This window comes from Puma concolor, chromosome E4 (assembly GCF_028749965.1).
Source record: "Puma concolor isolate L17-30 chromosome E4, mPumCon1.1.hap2, whole genome shotgun sequence".
Classification (NCBI taxonomy): Eukaryota; Metazoa; Chordata; class Mammalia; order Carnivora; family Felidae; genus Puma; species Puma concolor.
The window spans coordinates 5194371-5213731 of NC_141683.1; the positions used below are offsets into that span (position 1 = coordinate 5194371).

At 45.5% G+C, this 19361-nt stretch overlaps 1 protein-coding gene and 1 long non-coding RNA gene across 5 annotated transcripts in view; one reads left to right on the forward strand and one right to left on the reverse strand.

Moving 5' to 3' along the window:
- The first annotated feature begins 52 nt into the window (after window positions 1-52).
- Window positions 53-18004, forward strand: LOC147572274 (uncharacterized). 2 transcript variants are annotated; one of them, XR_015245744.1, is made up of 4 exons: window positions 122-143; window positions 9206-9613; window positions 9941-10053; window positions 17441-18004. It is a non-coding gene; the product is annotated as an uncharacterized LOC147572274 (long non-coding RNA). The 2 variants fall into 2 exon arrangements; XR_015245745.1 differs by lacking the exon at window positions 9206-9613 and having other exon boundaries at window positions 53-143.
- SLAMF1 (signaling lymphocytic activation molecule family member 1) overlaps window positions 9173-19361 on the reverse strand; it is a 36391-nt gene continuing 26202 nt past the window's right edge. For 2 of the 3 annotated variants that reach the window (XM_086693095.1, XM_086693093.1), the window contains 2 exons: window positions 13040-13132; window positions 9173-11674 (listed from right to left, as the gene is read on the reverse strand). In XM_086693095.1, coding sequence (XP_086549221.1) covers window positions 11594-11674; window positions 13040-13132 — 174 coding nt within the window. In that variant the 3' untranslated portion in view covers window positions 9173-11593. The remainder of the gene's footprint in view (window positions 11675-13039; window positions 13133-19361) is intronic. The other variant, XM_086693094.1, reaches the window with a different exon arrangement.

The following is a 19361-nucleotide window of genomic DNA, read 5'->3' on the forward strand; positions in this document are numbered from 1 at the left end:
TTGGATGCTTGCTGCGTGCCAGGCACTCTTCTGGGCGCGGGCAATATAAAGAACGACAAAGCAGCGGATGTCTCTCCCTTCGTGGAGCTCGAGGTTCTTGCTGGGGAGATCAACCATTAAACACGCAATTCCCACAGAGGATGGTAAGTGTTGCAAGAGAGAAAATCCGGGGGACTGGGAGAGCAGCAGGGGTCTCTAACCCAGGCAAGGTGAGTGTGGGGAAGGCTTTCTAGAGGAGCTGAGAGTCCAGCTGGGGCAGACCTGAAAAGCAAGTTCGCATTATTGGGCGAAAGGCGGTAGGGGAAGACGGAATAGGAAGAATGTGTTGACACGATAGGAGTCTAAAAATGGTAACAACTCACATTATGTAATTATAGTTATATGTAATCATATATAATAGGATTATATATAATTCTACTATATATAATTGTTTTGTGTATAGTTATGTTGATTACATACATTATATATTATGTACACAATGCATCTACTATATAATATAATGAATATAATTATATTATGATTGAGCCAGATGTAACACAGGACTGACTGTTCTCTGGTAGAGACCTCCCACTCCCTGTTAGAAGAATGTCAGGGGCCTCGTAGGGGCGTGGGGTGTCAGGGAGCGGTGGTGGGAATAAATATTGGGGCCCAGAAGCCAAGCAGTTTAAACCCGAACCCAGCAGTTCTGGAGAGTGCTGGGGAAACAGAGGACATGGCCCCTGAGACCTAAGTAAAGCTTTTCCCATGGAGAGGAATCCTTAGTCCCTTCCTCGGCCTTCAGGGTCATTCATCGACCTATCCTCCTCCTCATTCTTCATACATACTTGGCCAAAATCGAGTAGTTGGTTTCCTTTATCTACATAAAAGTAGCACGTGCTGAGCTAGGCAGCTGTCTGGCACCGAAGAAACATTGACAATAAAAATGAAACTTCCCAAATTGAGTATTTCACTCACAAGATTGAACCATATTATTTTCATATTTTTCACAAGAGGTCTTCCTGAAATATGTAATTGCTACACGTGCAAAAACACACATCAGTCACGTATTCGTGGCACAGAGAAGGAAGAAAGAAGAAAGGTTATGAAGTTGCCAAGAGCTGCTGAAAAGCCGACTTTGTATTCTCTTTCTTCCGTCTTCGTTCTCTGTAAGATGCTCGATCTTCCCTTACAGTGCACAGCCCTTGCTTGGTCTCATGTCTATGTCTTCAAAAATCCTAGATTGGTACATTACTCAGGGATTTATCTCCTGTTGGGCGTGGACCGGTGTCTTATCTCTGTGTTTCAGTCTTATTGCCTGACAACTAGGCTATTTTTATCAAGAAGATACTAACTTCTGAGACTTCGTCTCTTGATATGATGCAGAGAGATACACAAGTCCTTCCATCCCATAACAACAACAACAACAACAACAACAAAATAAAAATCAAGATTTTCTACGGGACGTACAAGGTATGCAAAAAAAAAACCTTGATGGACTGAATTCCGGTGAAAAAATATGCCCTTCGTAGTTGAGCAGAGAGCCAAACAGCTCAAGACTTGGGGCAGGATCTGGTCTGGGGTACAGACCAGCAGAAGAGAGAGTCTGCCAAAAACAGAGACTTTGAGGAGAAGGACAAATGAGATGAAACTTATGTGATGGTGTGGGCTGGCAAGACAGGCTGGAATTTGGAAGCCCCCAGTGCAAGACCAAATTGTCTTGCCCAACAAGTCCCATCCCCTCCAGAATTTTGCTGAGAAAGTGGCACTGAGGAGGGGCTGGAAATCAGAGGCAAGTTGTATGGTATCGCATATTTCATAATAGTTGGATTCCAGAGTTTTAATACAAAAGAAAACAAAAAAGTATGGAAACTGCAACCCAACATTGTCCCACCTCAAATAGCAAGATCTAAAAGGCACGGGTGGTGAAGGAGGTGAGGGGTTAGGTTAATTACAGATGAATCCTATTCCAGCTTAATTTTTTTTTAACGTTTATTTATTTTTGAGAGAGAGAGAGAGCACGAGTGGGGAAGGGTCAGAGAGAGAGAGGCAGACGCAGAATCTGAAGCAGGCTCCAGGCTCTGAGCTGTCAGCACAGAGCCCAATGCTGGGCTCGAACCCACCAACCACGAGATCATGACCTGAGCTGAAGTCAGACGCTTAATCGACGGAGTCACCCAAGCACCCCCTATTCCAGCTTAATTTGATTCTAAGTGAAATATTAATGAGCAGCTTCTCCCTCACACTGCCATGCAGAGGGAAGGGGCTACATTCCCAGGAAAATAAATAAAGCAAAGCAGAATAGAGTAAAAAATATTACATCTGAATATACACTATCTTTTGTTTTTAGAGTCCGTTTTGTCCGGGGTGGCTGGGTGGCTCAGTTGGTTGAGCGTCTGATCATTGATTGACTCAGGTCATGATCTCGCGGTCCAGGGGTTCAAGTGTTTGCTGTTAGTGCTGAACCCACATTGGATCCTTCACCGCCCTCTCTCTCTGCACCTCCCCCACTCGTGCTCTCTCTCTCTCTCTCTCTCTCTCAAAAATGAATAAACATTAAAAAAGTAAAAACTATTTTGTCTGATATAGGTATAGCTACTTCCGCTTTCTTTTGGTTTCCACCTGTATGGAATATCTTTTTCCATCCCTTCACCTTCCATCTGTGTATGCCTTTACATCTTAAGTAATAGACATCAAATTACATAATGATAAAGAAGACAATCCAGCAAGAGGATATAGCATTTATAAAAATGTATGCGTCCAACATAGGAGCACCTAAATACATAAAGCAAATACGAAAAAAAAAAACCTAAAAGAAAAAATTGACAACAAAACAATAGCAGTAGGAGACTTTAATACCCCATTTACATCAATGCATAGATCATCCGGACAGAAAATGATCGGGGGGGGGGGGGGCGCGTCTGGGTGGCTCAGTCGGTTAAACGTCCGACTTCACCTCAGGTCATGATGTCATGGTTCTTGAGTTCGAGCCCCGCATTGGGCTCTGTGCTGACAGCTCAGAGCCTGGAATCTGCTTTGGATTCTGCGTCTCCCTCTCTCTCTGCCCCTCCCCCGCTCATGTTCTGTCTCTCTCTCTGTCTCAAAAATAAATATACGTTAAAAAAATTTTTTTAAAGAAAGAAAATGATAGGCAAAGCTCAGCCTTAAATTACCCATTAGTCCAAATGGACTTAGCAGATACACAGAACATTCTATCCAAAAGGAGCAGAATATGCATTCTTCTCCAGTGCACATGGAACATGTTCCAGAATAGGCCATATGTTAGGCCACAAAACAGTTCTTAATAAATTAAAAGAGAATTGAATTCATACCAACCACCTTTTCTGACCACAATGGTATGAAACTAGAAATTATGCGAAGAAACCTAGAAAATTCTTAAATATGTGGAGATTAAACATGTTGCTGAACAACTAATAGGTCAAAGAAGAAACCAAAAGAAATTTTTTAAATACCCGACGATGAATTAGAATGGAAATATACCAAAATTTGTGAGACGTAGCGAAAGCAGTTCTAAGTGGAAAGCTCATAGCCATAAATGCCTATCTCAAAAAAAAGCAAGAAAAGTCCCAGATAAATAACTTTCCACCTCAAGGAACTAGAAAAAGAAGACCGAGTGATGCCCAAAGTTAGTGGAAGGAAGGAAATAACACAGGTTAGAGCAGAAATAAATGAAATGAGGATGAAAAAGACAATAGACAAGATCAATGAAATCCAGAGTTGGCTCTTTGAAAAGATAAACAAAATTGAAAGGCCAGCTTTTAGCTACTCTCAGCAATAAAAAAAGAGAGAGGGCTCAAGTGAATAAAATCAGGAATTAACCTATACATATATGGTCAGTTAATTTATAATAAGGGAGCCAAGAACATACAATGGAAAAGGATGGTCTCTTCAATGAATGGTGCTGGGAAAACTGGATATTCACGTGCAGAAAGTGAAACTGGGCCCTATCTTACACCATAGACAAAAATGAACTCAAAATAAGTTAAAGACTTGAATGGAAGACCTGAAACCACAAAACTCCCAGAAAACAGGCGGTAAGCTTCCTGACATAGGTCTTGGTGATGAGGTTTTTGAATCCGGTACCAAAAATCAAAGGCAACAAAGCAAAAACAAACACATGGGCCTACATTTAACTAAAAAGCTTCTGTGCAGCAAAGGAAACCATCAGCAAAAGGCAAAGGCAACCTGTTGAATTGGAGAGAATATTTGCAAATTATACATCGGATAAGGTGCTGATATCCAAATACATAAAGAATTCATATAACTCCATAGCAAAAAAAAAAAAAAAATCCAATTAAAAATGGGCAGGGGTGCCTGGGTGACTCAGGTGGTTAAGCATCTGACTTCAGCCTAGGTCATGATCTTGCGGTCCGTGAGTTTGAGCCCCGCATCAGGCTCTGTGCTGTCAGTTCCGAGCCTGGAGCTTGCTTTGGATTCTGTGTCTCCCTCTCTCTCTGCCCCTCCCACTCTGCCACTCACACTCTGTCTCTCAAAAAAATGAATACACATTTAAAAAAAATTTTAAAGAAAATGGGCAGAAGATCTGAATAGACATTTTTCTAAAGAAGACACACTGGGGCGCCTGGGTGGCGCAGTCGGTTAAGCGTCCGACTTCAGCCAGGTCACGATCTCGCGGTCTGTGAGTTCGAGCCCCGTGTCGGGCTCTGGGCTGATGGCTGATGGCTCAGATTCCGATTCTGTGTCTCCCTCTCTCTCTCTGCCCCTCCCCCGTTCATGCTCCGTCTCTCTCTGTCCCAAAAATAAATAAATGTTGAAAAAAAATTTAAAGACACACAGATGGCCAACAGGTACGTGAAAAGATGCGTCATTAGCCATCAGGGAAATCAAGTCAAACCACAGTAAGGTACTTCTATACATCCTTTAAAATGGGTAAAATGAAAAAAAAAATAAAACAACAACTCACTGTGCTGGTTAATTTCATGTGTCAACCTGACCGGGCCACAGGATACCCGGAGGGCTGGTAAAACACAATTTCTGAGTGTGTTGGGAGGGTGTTCCTGGGGGAGGTTAGCACGGGCGGGAATCGGTGCACGGAGTAAGGCGGAGTCATCGGCCTCCTGCCCTCTGCCTGGGGATTGCACATCGGTGCTCCTGGACTCTGGAAGGTACAGCACCAACTTTCCCGCCTCTTCGACTGGCAGACAGCAGGCTGTGAGACTTTTCAGGCTCCATCATCACATGAGCCAAATCCTTAGGATAAACCCCATTCTGGCTATACGTGTATATATCCAATTGGTTCTGTTTCTCTGGAGGAACCTGACTCGCCATATCACGTGTTGGCAGGGATATGGAAGCACCGAAACTCTTGCAATGCTCCTGGCGTATGTGTACCGAAAATGGCGGCGTGGATGAATGTTCATGTCCCCCTACCATCCATATGTTGAAATCTAACCGCCAATGTGATGCTATCAGGTGGGAAGTTGGTGGGGGGGGGGGTGGTTTGGAAAGTGATTTGAATGGAGCCCTCATGAGTGGGATTGTGCCCTTATAAAAATGGCCCCAGAGAGCATCCTCCCCCTTCCGCCATGTGAGGACACGGTGCGAAGACAGCCATTCACACCAGGAATCTGGTCCTCCCCGCACCAATCTGCTGGCACCGTGATCTGGCACTTTCTTCCCTCCAGAACCACGAGAGAGCAATTTCTGTTGTTTATAAGCCACCTAGTTTACAGTATTTTGTCACAGCAGCCCGAATGGGCTAAGACGATATTAGAAAACAGTGGCGGGGCACCTGGGTGGCTCAGTCGGTTCAGCCTCCGACTTCAGCTCAGGTCATGATCTCACGGTTCGTGAGTTTGAGCCCTGGGTCGGGCTCTGTGCTGACAGCTGGGAGCCTGGAGCCTGCTTCGGATTCGGTGTCTCGCTCTCTCTCTCTGCGCCTCCCCCTCTCTCTCTGTCCCTCCCCATCTTGGGCTCTGTCTCTCTCTTTCTCCAAAAAGGAAAAAAAAAAAGCACACTGTAGCGTGTGGTCTGATAAAAGGCACACACAATCTGCTTAAAAGTGATCAAAAACTTTTAGGCACGTAACAACACAGCACTTGCATTCATGAAACAAAAATCGCTTGAAATACAATTGGAATTTGCCAGAAGGATGGCCAGTGTTTCTTTTTATTCAAATTAACCTGGCCGCTTAACACGGTCATGAGGGTGCATCTGGGCCAGCTCACTGCACTGTTTCTTTCTACTTTCTTCTTGGAGGAGCTACCTGCTTTACATCCACAAACCGGTCAGCCAGACGTCACTGCTTCTACTGCAAAGTTCTTTCTCTTGCCAATACGTTGTATTGCCTTAATAGCGTGGCCTAAATCCTGAAACAAATCGGTTCTGTTAGTGATTACACGTTGCATTTGAAGAAACGTATACAAAGCTGTATTTTTCTATCAGTAATAAGAATTAATTAGTATTGGGGCAACTGGGTGGCTCGGTGGGTTAAGCAGCTGACTCCAGCTCAGGTCATGATGTGGCGGTTTGTGAGTTCGAGACCCCCGTCGGGCTCTGTGCTGACAGCTCAGAGCCTGGAGCCTGCTTCAGCTTCTGCGTCTCCCTCTCTCTTTCTGCCCTTCCCATGCTCACACTCTGTCTCTCTCTGTCTCTAAATAATAAATAAAAGTTAAAAAAATTAAAAAAAAAGAATTAATTAGTATTGATATCCCTACTGCCTAACAAAATGAAATAGTAGCATTTATTTCTCTCAGTAAGCTGGAATGATCTCCACACTGTGAACTCTACTGGACAATTCTTGACTCTCCTATTTCTGGAATAATCATATAACTTATCATCTAAGCCAAGGAATGTTTGAGATTTAAAAGGGCACTTAACTGGGGCACGTGGGTGGCTAAGGCAGTTAAGTGTCTGCCTTCAGTTCAGGTCATGATCACGGTTGGTGAGTTCCAGGCCCGCATCGGGCTCTGTGCTGACAGCTCGGAGCCTGGAGCCTGCTTCAGATTCTGTGTCTCCCTCTCTCCCTGCCCCTCCTCCGCTCACTCTGTGTCTCTCTCTCAAAAATAAACATTAAAAAAAATTTTAAAGGGCACTTAACTAATTAATACCTCGTGATTTTTTGAAATATTAATATGTTGGATGACAAATTGATTTTTATTATAATGGTGAACTGGAAAAATAGTTTAAAAATATTTTCAAAGAGGTTATAATCTACAAAGAGACACAAATTCATGTCTAAAAATTAGACATAATTTTAATGAACATTAAAACAACGGTGTTATGGGGCACCTAGATGGCTCAGTTGGCTAAATGTCTGACTTTTTTTTTTTAATTTTTTATAAAGTTTTTTTAAGTTCATTTATTTTGAGAGAGAGAGAGAGAGAGAGAGAGAGAGAGAGAGAGAATGAGTGGCAGAGAGAGAAAGAGAGAGAATCCCAAGCAGACTCTTCACCATCAGCACAGAGCCCGACAAGGAACTTGAACTCACAAACCGTGAGACCATGACCTGAGCTGAGATCAAGAGCCAGAAAACATTTGACTCTTGATTTTGGCTCAGTTCATGATCCCACAGTCATGAGATTGAGTCTCGTGACCTGCTTGGGATTCTCTCTGTCCTCTCTCTCTCTCTGCCCCTCCCCAACTGTCTTTTGCATACGCACTTTCTCAATATAAGTAAACATTGAAAAAAACCCACACCCAACTGTGTTGTATCACATATGTGATTGGCCAAGAAAATTGGCTAATATCAATTGCTATTGAGGAAAGGGAAAGAAGGAACTTTAATGTACTGTCAGCAAGAGTATAAATTTTGCAGAACAATTGCACACATTTAGTGTTGACTATTTGCATAAATATTTGCATAAATTATGCTTTTTCCCCCCTCTCATCTAATTCTCAACTCCAAAGTGTGACTGCAGTAAAGGTAACTCTGATATCTTGATTCTTTTTTTTTTTTTTTTTTTTTTTTAATTCTGAGCTGCAGTGTTTCATCTTTGGCTGGAAATTTTCTACATTTTCATTGTTCCTTCAAACTTTTTATCTAAAATAAGATGGGGCGTCTGGGTGGCGCAGTCGGTTAAGCGTCCGACTTCAGCCAGGTCACGATCTCGCGGTCCGTGAGTTCGAGCCCCGCGTCCGGCTCTGGGCTGATGGCTCGGAGCCTGGAGCCTGTTTCTGATTCTGTGTCTCCCTCTCTCTCTGCCCCTCGCCCGTTCATGCTCTGTCTCTCTCTGTCCCAAAAATAAATAAACGTTGAAAAAAAAATTTAAAAAAAAATAAAATAAAATAAGCCTACTCTCCTCACTCCTCCCTCTGAGTCTGGCGCACCTCCTATGAGCTTCCTGAGCATCCCTGTCATTAAGGTGACTAACACATTCTGGTTTGCCCAACCATTGCCCCGTTGTAATTACTAACAGTATCTCCTTTATCGTCTCATGAATCCCAGAGCATCATGTGCTTGTCTACCTATCATGATGCTGCGATTGTCTGTGTCCTTTGTATGTCCCCCTAGATGACAAGTTCTAACACTTAGTAGGAACTTAATAACTCTGGTGAATGAGGGAAGCGTTGAATAAAATTAGGAGTCTTCTGTGACAGAAACTAATTGCAGCGAACCTTGACTAGCGCTGGCCATCAGTTCACAATGGGCTTCCTTATCTCTAACGAAAGGGGTCAACTCTCCCTCCAGCCCACAAGTGCTGGGAACTGATGAGGATTCGGCCACAGCTTCAGCAAATCTGTGACTCAGTCCTGATCCTTTAGACCAGAAGCGGTGTGGGGGGATGCTGGTGTGGGGTGGACTGTATTGCTACGTCTCCCCCTTGTGGCTGTTGTGGGGAACTCATCACAAAATCCTCTGGTTCTAAGGAGGTGGTTCTGTAGATCTGAACCCAGATTTCGTTTGAGTTTGAGATAGGGTCTGGGCATCAGTATATATTTTTAAAACTCCCCAGGGAACTCGAATATTTATTTCACCTTGGGAATACGAGCAGGTGTGGGCCCACACAGCTCTTGTCTCTGTCGGAGGGTGGCTCCTACCTTGAGCTAAAACCCTTGCCCACACCCTAGGAAAGGGACAGCTTCCCACCTCATCAAACCGAATGAGACACCCTCAGCGCTTCATAGCTTTAGAGACACAAGTCTGTGGAACGTGTCTTGCCATACTGCTACGTTATGAACCCTTCAGGTGACACAAGACAAAAGTGCAGGTTCCTTGATGGATTGTCTGAATTTTATTCATTTCCAGGAGGTAGAAACAACAACTCAGGAAGAGACGTAACTTGCTGTAATCGTGGTCCCTCAGCCCCCATATGCACCCTTTACCAGCACATCGGCTCGCGTGGCCAGAATGAGTGTCCTGGACAGGCCTGGGACCACACCGGCCCGTATTGTAGAGCACCACCAGTCCCTTAAGCCCGAGAATGGTCTGTTCCTCTTGAGTTCTCCAGAATTCAGATACGCTCAGTCAAAAGAAGACATGAGAGAAGAAACACGGGGAAACTGGACTTTTTTCGTCTTTAGGCCTGAGGAAAAGGAACGCTCCAGCCCAGCAACAGTGCCTTTCGGGGAAGGGTGTGAGCTGAGGGCTCTCTGCTTTCCCGCTTGAACCCGGTGCCTGGATGGTGCAGAACAGGACGTCAAATGTCATTTGAAGGTCAGCCTGAAAGTCCGCACGGCACAGCCGTCCTCCTCAGTGAGGTCTTGAGCCCAGGCCTGGGAATTTTGAGCGGATAGTCTCTTCTTCCCCACTTTGTTTCCTTCCTTCCACCGGCTGGGGTTCGGCCACGGGAAAAACCCAGGTGTTGGGAACCGATCTGCTAGAACAGTGTGAGTCGTAGTAAGGGACCGAGTGCTCATAACCTCAGAGTTTACAAATCCCTGATAGTAGCTCCCTTAGTTTTGGAGAATAGACAGCTAACGAGCCTCAGTTTATACCAGGGTGGTGTAGCGAACTTTGTTTTTTCTTTTTCTGCCTTCCCAGAATTGAATCCCACTGCTTGCATTTGCAGAATTCCTAACTCCTAAGAGGGAGAGCCCACCAAGCACTACGAAAATGGAACGTTCCAGATACTCAATTCCCAGTCTCCCTTGGAGGTAGGACATGGGCGTGTGACCTAGAACTGGCCACTCAGGCCCCAACTCTGAACTAGAAACAAGAAAGGAAGAGACAAGGAGGAGGTCACCTTGGTGCAGACGGGGCACCGGCCGTTATTGGGTTGCTGAGTCCAACTGAGGCAGGGGAGGGGGTGGCGGAGTCGGGGTCTAGTCCCATCAGGACGAGAGCAGTGCCCCTGGCACTCAGCGTCCTTGAGCTGAACAGTCGGTGACCCTCGTTATATGGTTGTGAGATCGCTCGCTGGTGATTTCCTAACCCACGTTCACTAAGGTCATAGAAGAACCCATCAGAAAAAAAGAGCTTAAACTGAAGAAGGCCTGTCTGAGAGCTAGAAGAGGAAGAAAATAGGACTTTACTGAAAGAGACACTTTCTGTCTCTGGCCTGCAATTGAAGTCAGGAAGCGTGGAATTACTTGTAGCTGTTGGGTCACAATATGTTCATTTCCCACTTCGGGATAAATGTAGCGTGAGGAGGGATGGGGCACGGGTGCCTGGTAAGGACCCTGTGAGTATAAAACGGGTTCAGAACGTGGCGAGAGGGTCTCTGCTGAGGCTCGACACTGCTGTTCAATGGAGCCAACAGAGAAATCGGGATTCAAAAATCATTTGGAGAAGTGAAAGATCAGCCTGGGGCCACCTCTGATAATTCTGAATTCCTCCGTAACGGTGTCATCGCAAACTCTCGCCACGTTTCTTTAAACCTAATGCCATCTGCATGGGACATTTTTTCAGAGTTCTTAAATACTTAAATATCACATATATAAGTATATATATATATATATATGTTCTATAATATTATACTTAAATACCCTGTAGTTTTTTGAGACTCTTGGGTGATTTTCCTTCCATTATTCAAAGCTCAGAGACTTCACAGTCTTGCTGTTGGTTTATTGACCCTTCAGCTTCTGGGTTTTGCAAATAAAGTACTGACTCGATTAGCTTCTTTCATAGAATAATCCCAGAGTGTTCTACCTATAATAAGGAGTTCACCCTTCACTGCCCGTCCAGAGGGGGAAAGTGAGGCACAGGGCCCTGATCGGGGCTGCGTGGGGAGTGGAGTCGGCTCCCAGGACCAGGCATAGGCACGTGAGCTGTCCCAGGCTTCGTGGCTGGTGGGCAGCTGCCTGGGAGGCACTGGGGGCCCCAGCTTCCCGCCTTTGGCTCTTATCGTCCGGTCCGGGCAAGGGGCAAGACTCCTGGAGGACTCAGCTCACGGGACCCACATGACTCATTCCGTCTGCTACACCACAGAGCTGGAAAGCTTCACCAAGTAGTTCTCTGTTCCGGGCCTGAGCCCCGAGGAGCAGGCTGAGCGCTTGGAAAGCCTCGGCCCCTCGTCCATCCCACGGGTGGCTGTGGAAAAAGCATCACCAGGGCGTCGATCTGAGAAGAAGGCAGATGTGCACAGTGTCGCAGGGAGCTTGGGACCTGGGGCCACGCGCGGTGCTTATCCGGGCCCCTCCACGTTGCTGCGGAAAGTCCCTTCACTGAGTCTCTGGGGTCAGCTCTCCGGCAGTGTCACGCTGGCGTAGACTGTGATGGACTTTGGTTCCTGAGGGCAAAACAGAAGTCTGTGGGTTCAGGCACTGGCTTCACAGGCTGCAAACGGAAACCGTGCTGCTTAGTAAAAGGAGAGGGTCTCAGGTATCAGGTGGCGGGGGGACCTGCCGGGGATGGCACTCGGGTCCCCCACTGCCAGCGTCCCCTCCGCCCCGGGGCTCCAGCTCCCTCCCGGGTGTGCGCACACAATCAACAATCACCACTGGGAAGACCAGGAGAGATGCCCCCCTTTGCTCTGTGTCCTGCCCCTGCCTTATAAGGAAAGCCATTGTCTCTGCTCTAGGTTGGACGCGGGTCACGGTTTGGGGAAGCCAAGATGTTCTGATTTACTGAGGTTTAGAAAGGGTTAATGAGACCCAAAGGGAGAAGGAAAGATTGCAGCCCACAGGAAGGGAGAGGAGACAAGGACTTGGGGCAAAGACATCTTCTAGGTCAAGTGCACTCAAGAGGCAGGGAAAGAAAGACAGGAATGGAAGAATTCGGGGGGCGGGGGTTGCTGTAAAATGTGAAATATAACAGACTGCTTCGATGAAGAAAACTTCTTTAAAAATCTGTATTCTTTCTTAAAACTTTTTAAAGCCAGATTCTTGTGTTCACTTTCCCCATTGGATAGGATAGCGTCCTCAGAATAGAGTCCCGATGCAGACGGGGCATCTTCCCCGGCATTTCCGGGTGTCTGTCCGGCTGTGGGAGCTTTGGGGCAGGGGGCGAATGGAAGCATTTCTGTGGCCTTTTGATCCTCAATTGTCTCAGAAAATGCTTTATTTAATATAGAGCCCCACTAGAGCCAAGATTTCAGCCCGGAATTTCTGTCCATTTAGGAAAAAGCATAGTTCCCATCAAGCCAGTTTAATCCATGGTCATTTTGCAGTGGGGGGAGCCGGCGAGGCTCAGTCTGGGCCACACGCCACAGGGTCCTCTGGGCTCACGCCAGGCAGAGTGCCACTCTGAGACCTTCTGGTGAGATGGGACTGGATAGGGCCTCGGCCCGAGCCTTTTAACAAAGCCCCCCCTGGGATTCTGTTCTGCAGCCCGACTCCTAGATGCAAGATGCAAATCCCAAATGCCAAAGTGCTCTGGGACCACCTGGGGAGGTTGCTGTTTAATGTAGAGATGCCTGGTTACTCAGCGTGGACATTCTGATTGACCCGGTAGAAAGCCCCAGGAAAATGAATTTTTAGCAAATACATGTATGCCGATGCCGATGGGGTTCTTGGACAACCCTCAGGGAAACACTAGGGAACAGAGAGAGCTGTGTCCCCAAGTGAGCATCCAGGAGGGGTCTCCTGGAAGTCCCGCAGCCACAGAGGCTCCTGGTGACCCACGTGCCAGGGCCTGCCTTCTCCGCTTCAGGAGACGGCCTCTTCCCTCCCTGCAGAGAGGAGGCCCAGACCGGTTCCTCACCTGGACAGGCTCTGGGACAGGTTCTGTGGCAGCGACATAAATGGTGGTGCAGGGGTCCTGAGCTGACGGGGCATCAGGTTTCTTCTGAATGGACTAGAAGAGAAGCAAAGAAAGCAGGAAATCAGCCGGGCAGTGGATTCCACCAGATCCGCCCCATGGAGAAGCCCAAGGTCCAGAAGCTTGGAGCTAGAAAGCCCCTCAGAGTCCATTGGCCCAGCCACCTTCCCTGGTGGAAAGGTCCCTCCAAATTCCCTGGAATTCAGCTCTTGGGGCTTTGCTTGGACGCCCCAGGCGACACTGCAGAGCTCACAGTCTGGTGAGGCAGCCCACGTCACCATGAGCTCCTCCCAGATGTCTTAAAAGTCTTCCTCATGGTGAACTGGCATCGCCGTGGCTCCCACCAGGGCAGCTGGAGAGAACGGGGTCTTCATAAGATCTGTCTCGCTCCTGTCACCGACAGCACACAGAGCTCATCCCTTCCCACACTGCTGTTCGTCCTATTCCTTCCTCTGACACGGTTTCCCGAGACTTCTCTTTCCCATCCAAGTACTGAACTTAACAATAGGCACACATATCCAGAGGTGCCAGTTTACGAACTTTTCCGCAGATGCCACATCGGGCTCACATCCACTCTGTTAAATCTCGTAGCGACACGTCACCGATGGGGACGCTAAGGCTCAGAAAGACTTAACACTTTCCTACGTGCACGTGCAAGAGTATCAAAGCCAGGAGTCCCACAGACTTAGAGGCACGGGGGAGAAGTTAAGAAGTTCGGGAAAGGAGAGGGGCTGCCTGGGTGGCTCAGTTGGTTGAGCGTCCGACATCAGCTCAGATCATGACGTCACGGTTCGTGTGTTTGAGCCTCGCGTCAGGCTTGCTGCTGTCAGCACAGAGCCCATTTCAGACCTTTTTTTTTTTTTTTAATTTTTTTTAATGTTATTCAGTTTTCAGAGACAGAGAGAAAGGGTGAGCAGGGGAGGGGCAGAGAGACACGGAAACACAGAATCCGAAGCGGGCTCCAGGCTCCGAGCTGTCGGCACAGAGCCCGACGCGGGGCTCGAACTCACGAACTGTGAGATCATGACCTGAGCTGAAGTCGGCCGCTTAACCGACTGAGCCACCCAGCCGCCCCAGATCTTCTGTTCCCCTCTCTCTGCCCCTCCCCCTCTCGTGCTCTCACTCTCAAAAATAAATAAAACATTTAAAAATTTAGGGGCGCCTGGGTGGCGCAGTCGGTTAAGCGTCCGACTTCAGCCAGGTCACGATCTCGCGGTCCGTGAGTTCGAGCCCCGCGTCGGGCTCTGGGCTGATGGCTCAGAGCCTGGAGCCTGTTTCCGATTCTGTGTCTCCCTCTCTCTCTGCCCCTCCCCTGTTCATGCTCTGTCTCTCTCTGTCCCAAAAATAAATAAACGTTGAAAAAAAAAAAAATTAAAAAAAAAAAGAAGATTGGGAAAAGAGAAAGGTATAAAGGAAACCATCTATAGTCTCATCACTTTGACACAACATGGCTATTAGCACGTTGCTAGATTTCCCTTCAGGATTTTAAGCTGGATTTATGGAATTATTTTAAACATAGTTGTAACGGCTTAGTGCATTTTGGTATCTTGGTGTCTTCAGTTAGGGCATGAGGCCAGGAAGCATGATCTACAAGAAACTCCAGGGGTGTTTGAGTCCAGGGGGCATGATCTCCGAGAAACTCCAGGGGTGTTATTCTCACATAGTCTTTGTGAGCAGTGTCCCCATGAGCTGTGCAAGGTAGCAGTCCTGGTAAGACCTAGAGAGTTCCCTGGCAGACAGGCATTGGAAATATGAACAAAGAAAATTGTAAACACTAGGGAATTGTAAATACATGTTGATGCGTAAAACAATATGTCTCTTATGTTTAAAAAGTACATGAAATTACATAATGGCCAAGGGGCACCTGGGTGGCTCCAATGGTTGAGCGCCCAGCTCTTGTGTTTGGCTCAGGTCACGGTCTCACAGGTTTGTGGGTTCGAACCCTGCATTGGGCTCAGCGCCAATAGTGCAGGATTCTCTCTTCTCCCCCCTCCCTCTGCCCCTCCCCCACTCACCCCGTCTCTCTCTCTCTCTCTCTGAAAATAAATAAACTTTTTAAAAAAATCAAAAAAGGCACATAAATCAGAAGGGGAACTTCAAACGAAGATGAAGTCTTGTCCAGGAAGAGAATAAATATTAGACTTTGGTAAGTCAAGGATGTATTTTATCATTTCTAGGGTAGCAACTAAAGAACAGAAAAAAAAAATTGCTTCATTACTAAAAGGGGAGGAGAATGGAATAATAAAAATATAATTTAAAAGAACCCTTCCTCAAAGGAACTCCTGGCTCAGAGAGCTTCACCCGGGAACCCTGCCGAAAATTTAAGGGGAACGATAATATTTATCCTGCCCAAAGGAAATACACCATGTGGTGGGTTGAACTGTGACCCCCACCCCCCCACCAAAAAAGTCAGGTCCATCCAGAATCTCTAAATGTGACCTTATTTGGCATAGGGTCCTTGCAGAGGTAATTAAAGTAAGGACTTCAAACTCAGGTCAAGCTGGATTACTGGATTACTGGATTACGCTCCTCACTGGATTTAGGACCATCCTCTGAAGAGACAGGGATGGAGAAAACCCAGAGGCACAGAGAGGGAGGCAGAAATTAGAGTTCTGTAGCTACAAGCCAACCAGTGCCGAAGATGCCCAGGGTCGCCAGAAGCTAGAAGAGGAAAAGCAAGTTTCAGAGGGAGCGTGGTCCCTGTCAGCACCTTCAACTTGGACTTCGGGCCTCCACGACTGGAGAATAGCTTTTTCTGGTTTAAGCCACCAAGTCCGTAGACATTTCTTACAGGGACACTAGGAAACTAACATGCAGCTCCCACTCACAATCTTGGTGTCAAAACCTCACCAGGCAGCTACAAGAAAGGAAAATTGCAGGCCAATTCCCCTCGGAAACCTAAACAAGACACCGACAGCACCCTCTTAAGAAAATATTAACGAAATAAAACCCAGAAGTATTTTATTTTATTTTATTTTTTTTCAACGTTTATTTATTTTTGGGACAGAGAGAGACAGAGCATGAACAGGCGAGGGGCAGAGAGAGAGGGAGACACAGAATCGGAAACAGGCTCCAGGCTCCGAGCCATCAGCCCAGAGCCCGATGCGGGGCTCGAACTCACAGACCGCGAGATCGTGACCTGGCTGAAGTCGGACGCTTAACCGACTGCGCCACCCAGGCGCCCCCCCAGAAGTATTTTAAAAGGAACAGACTACATTGCTTCTATTCCGGGACTGCAAAAGTGGGATAGTCTTTACAAATCAGTGTGGCTCGTGAGATAAATAGAGCGACCCTACAACCCGGCAACTGCACTAGTAAGTACTTATCCAAAGGCTACAAAAATGCTGATTTGAAGGGGCACATGCCCCCCAATGTTTATGGCAGCGCTATCAACAATAACCAAATTGTGGAAAGAGCCCAAATGTCCCTTGACTGATGAATGGAGAAAGAAGATGTGATATATATATATATATATATATATATATATATATATATCTCCATGGATATATATATATATATATATATATATATGTGTGTGTATATATATATATATATATATATATATCCACAATGGAATATTACTCGGTGATCAAAAAGAATGAAATCTTGCCATTCGCAACAACATGGATGGAACTAGAATGTATTATGTTAAGTGAAATAAGTCAGTCAGAGAAAGACAAATATCATATGATTTCAGTCATATGTGGAATTTAAGAAATGAAACAGAAGAACATTGGGGAAGGGAAGGAAAAATAAGATAAAAACAGAAAGAGAGGCAAACCATAAGAGATTCTTAAATACAGAGAACAAACTGAAGGTTGCTGGCAGGGTGTTGGGTGGGGGGATGGGCTAGATGGGGGATGGGCATTAAAGGAGGGCACTTTCTGGGATGAGCACTGGGTGTTGTATGTAAGTGACGAATCACTAACTTCTGCTCCTGAAACTATTATTAGATTATATGTTAACTAACTTGGATGTAAATAAAATTTTAAAAATAAAATAAAATAATTAAAAACGCTTAAGAAATAAAAATTAAAAAATCCATAAGATCATATCAATAGATGCAGAATGTTGATAAAATTCAACATTGATTCCTTAGCAAACCAGCAGTAGAAGAAAACATTCTCAATTAGATAGAACGGCAGCTATGAGAACCTTCGGCAAAAACCATATTTAATGGTCAGATATTGAAAGTGTCCCTTGTGAGTTTGGGACCATCCAAGGACCCTTCTATTAACACTTCCATTCCATACTGGACAAGGCACCTCAGCCGGTAAAACAAGAAGGAAGAGAAGTTACGTGATTTGAAAATGAAATAAACTGTATATTTTTTTTTTTTTACAGATGGCACAGTTGTGTACAGAGGAAACCCGAGTCATCTAGAGACAAATGACTAGAATTTTAAGTAAGGTTAGCAATGCTTCAAATATAAGGTTAAAATATAAAAATGAATTGTATTTCTATGTACCAATAATATACAGAAACTAAAGATTTTTAAAAAGATGACAATATTCAAAATACCAACTGTTCCAACGCCAAGTAATAAACTATGATGGAAAAGTCCTCTTACAAAACCTACAACACTCCGTTTAGAGAAATTAAAGAAGATTGACACAATGGAAAGGATATATTATTTTGCGAATGGAAAGATTCAATGCTATAAACACATATGGTCTCCTCAAGTGATCAGTGCAGTTCTGATTAAAATTCCAGCAGGATTTCTAGGTGGAACTTGACAAACTGAATCTAAAGTATCTATGAAAATGCCAAGGACCAAAAATGGCCAAGAACCTCTTGAGGGAGAACAAGAACAAGGGAGAAGACATTTTACCAGGTATCAAACTTAGAATGAATCTGTAATGACCGGTCTATAAAGACAGCATGGTCCAGGCACAGGCACAAATGAACAAGCCAATGGAGCAAAAAGAGAATAAAAAAAAAAAAAAATTGATCCTCACTATGTGGAGCCTTGATTTGTGATGAAGGTAGCACTGGGGGGGGGGGGCAGTGGTGGGATGGGGACAAGGCCAATCTTTTCAATACGTGGTTGATAGGATATCCATTTGGAGAAAAATGAAACCTGACCCATTTCACTCCATACTTCAAAACTCATTTTCAGGTACATAACAGATAGAATGTGAAAGATGAGCCGTAGGGTCTTTAGAATGACAGAGGATATCTTCCTTACCTGGGAGGAGAGAAAAAGATTTCTCCAACAGGACACAAAGCTCCATCTATGAAGGAAGAGGTTACTGAATTGTTCTACGCTAAAGTTAACAACTTTTCTTTATCAGAAGGTATCACCGAGAAATTGCAAAGGCAAGCCACAGAATGGGCGAAGGTATCTGCTAACATGTAACTGCCAAAAAGCTAAAAATATTTAAAGAACTTATACTAATCCATTCTAAAAAGCCTGAAGTTCAAAGGGAAATGGGTAAGAGATTTAACAGGCACTTCAAGAAAGAGGATATTAATATGGCCAATAAACATAAGAAGTGTTGCTCAGCTTCCTTAATGATTAGGGAAATTTAAAATAAAGCTATAAAAAGACACATCCAATGACCAAAATTTAAAAAAATTTTTTTTTCAACGTTTATTTATTTTTGGGACAGAGAGAGACAGAGCATGAACGGGGAGGGGCAGAGAGAGAGGGAGACACAGAATCGGAAACAGGCTCCAGGCTCTGAGCCATCAGCCCAGAGCCTGACGCGGGGCTCGAACTCACAGACCGTGAGATCGTGACCTGGCTGAAGTCGGACGCTCAACCGACTGCGCCACCCAGGCGCCCCTCCAATGACCAAAATTTAAAAGGCCAGGGGCGCCTGGGTGGCTCGGCCAGTTAAGCGTTTGACTTCGGCTCCAGTCGTGATCTCACAGTTCGTGAGTTCGAGCCCCACACTGGGTTCTGGGCTGACAGTTCAGAGCCTGGAGCCTGCTTCGGATTCTGTGGCTCCCTCTCTCTCTCTGCCCCTCCCCTGCTCGTGCTCTGTGCCTCTCTCTCTCAAAAATGAATAAACATGAAAACAATTGTTTTGAAGGCCAATAACACCCAGTTTTGATTAGAAGGCAGAGCTGGCCTAAAAGAAAATTGGTGTGCTCACTTTGAAAAAAAAGTTTGGCCTTATGCAGCCAATTTGAGGATATGCATCCTCTATGATTCAGCAATTCTACTTCTAGGTGCATACCAAACACAAATATCTGCACGTATCTACCAAGAGACACACATAGGAATGCTCATGGTTGGAATTTTTATAATAGTCTCAAA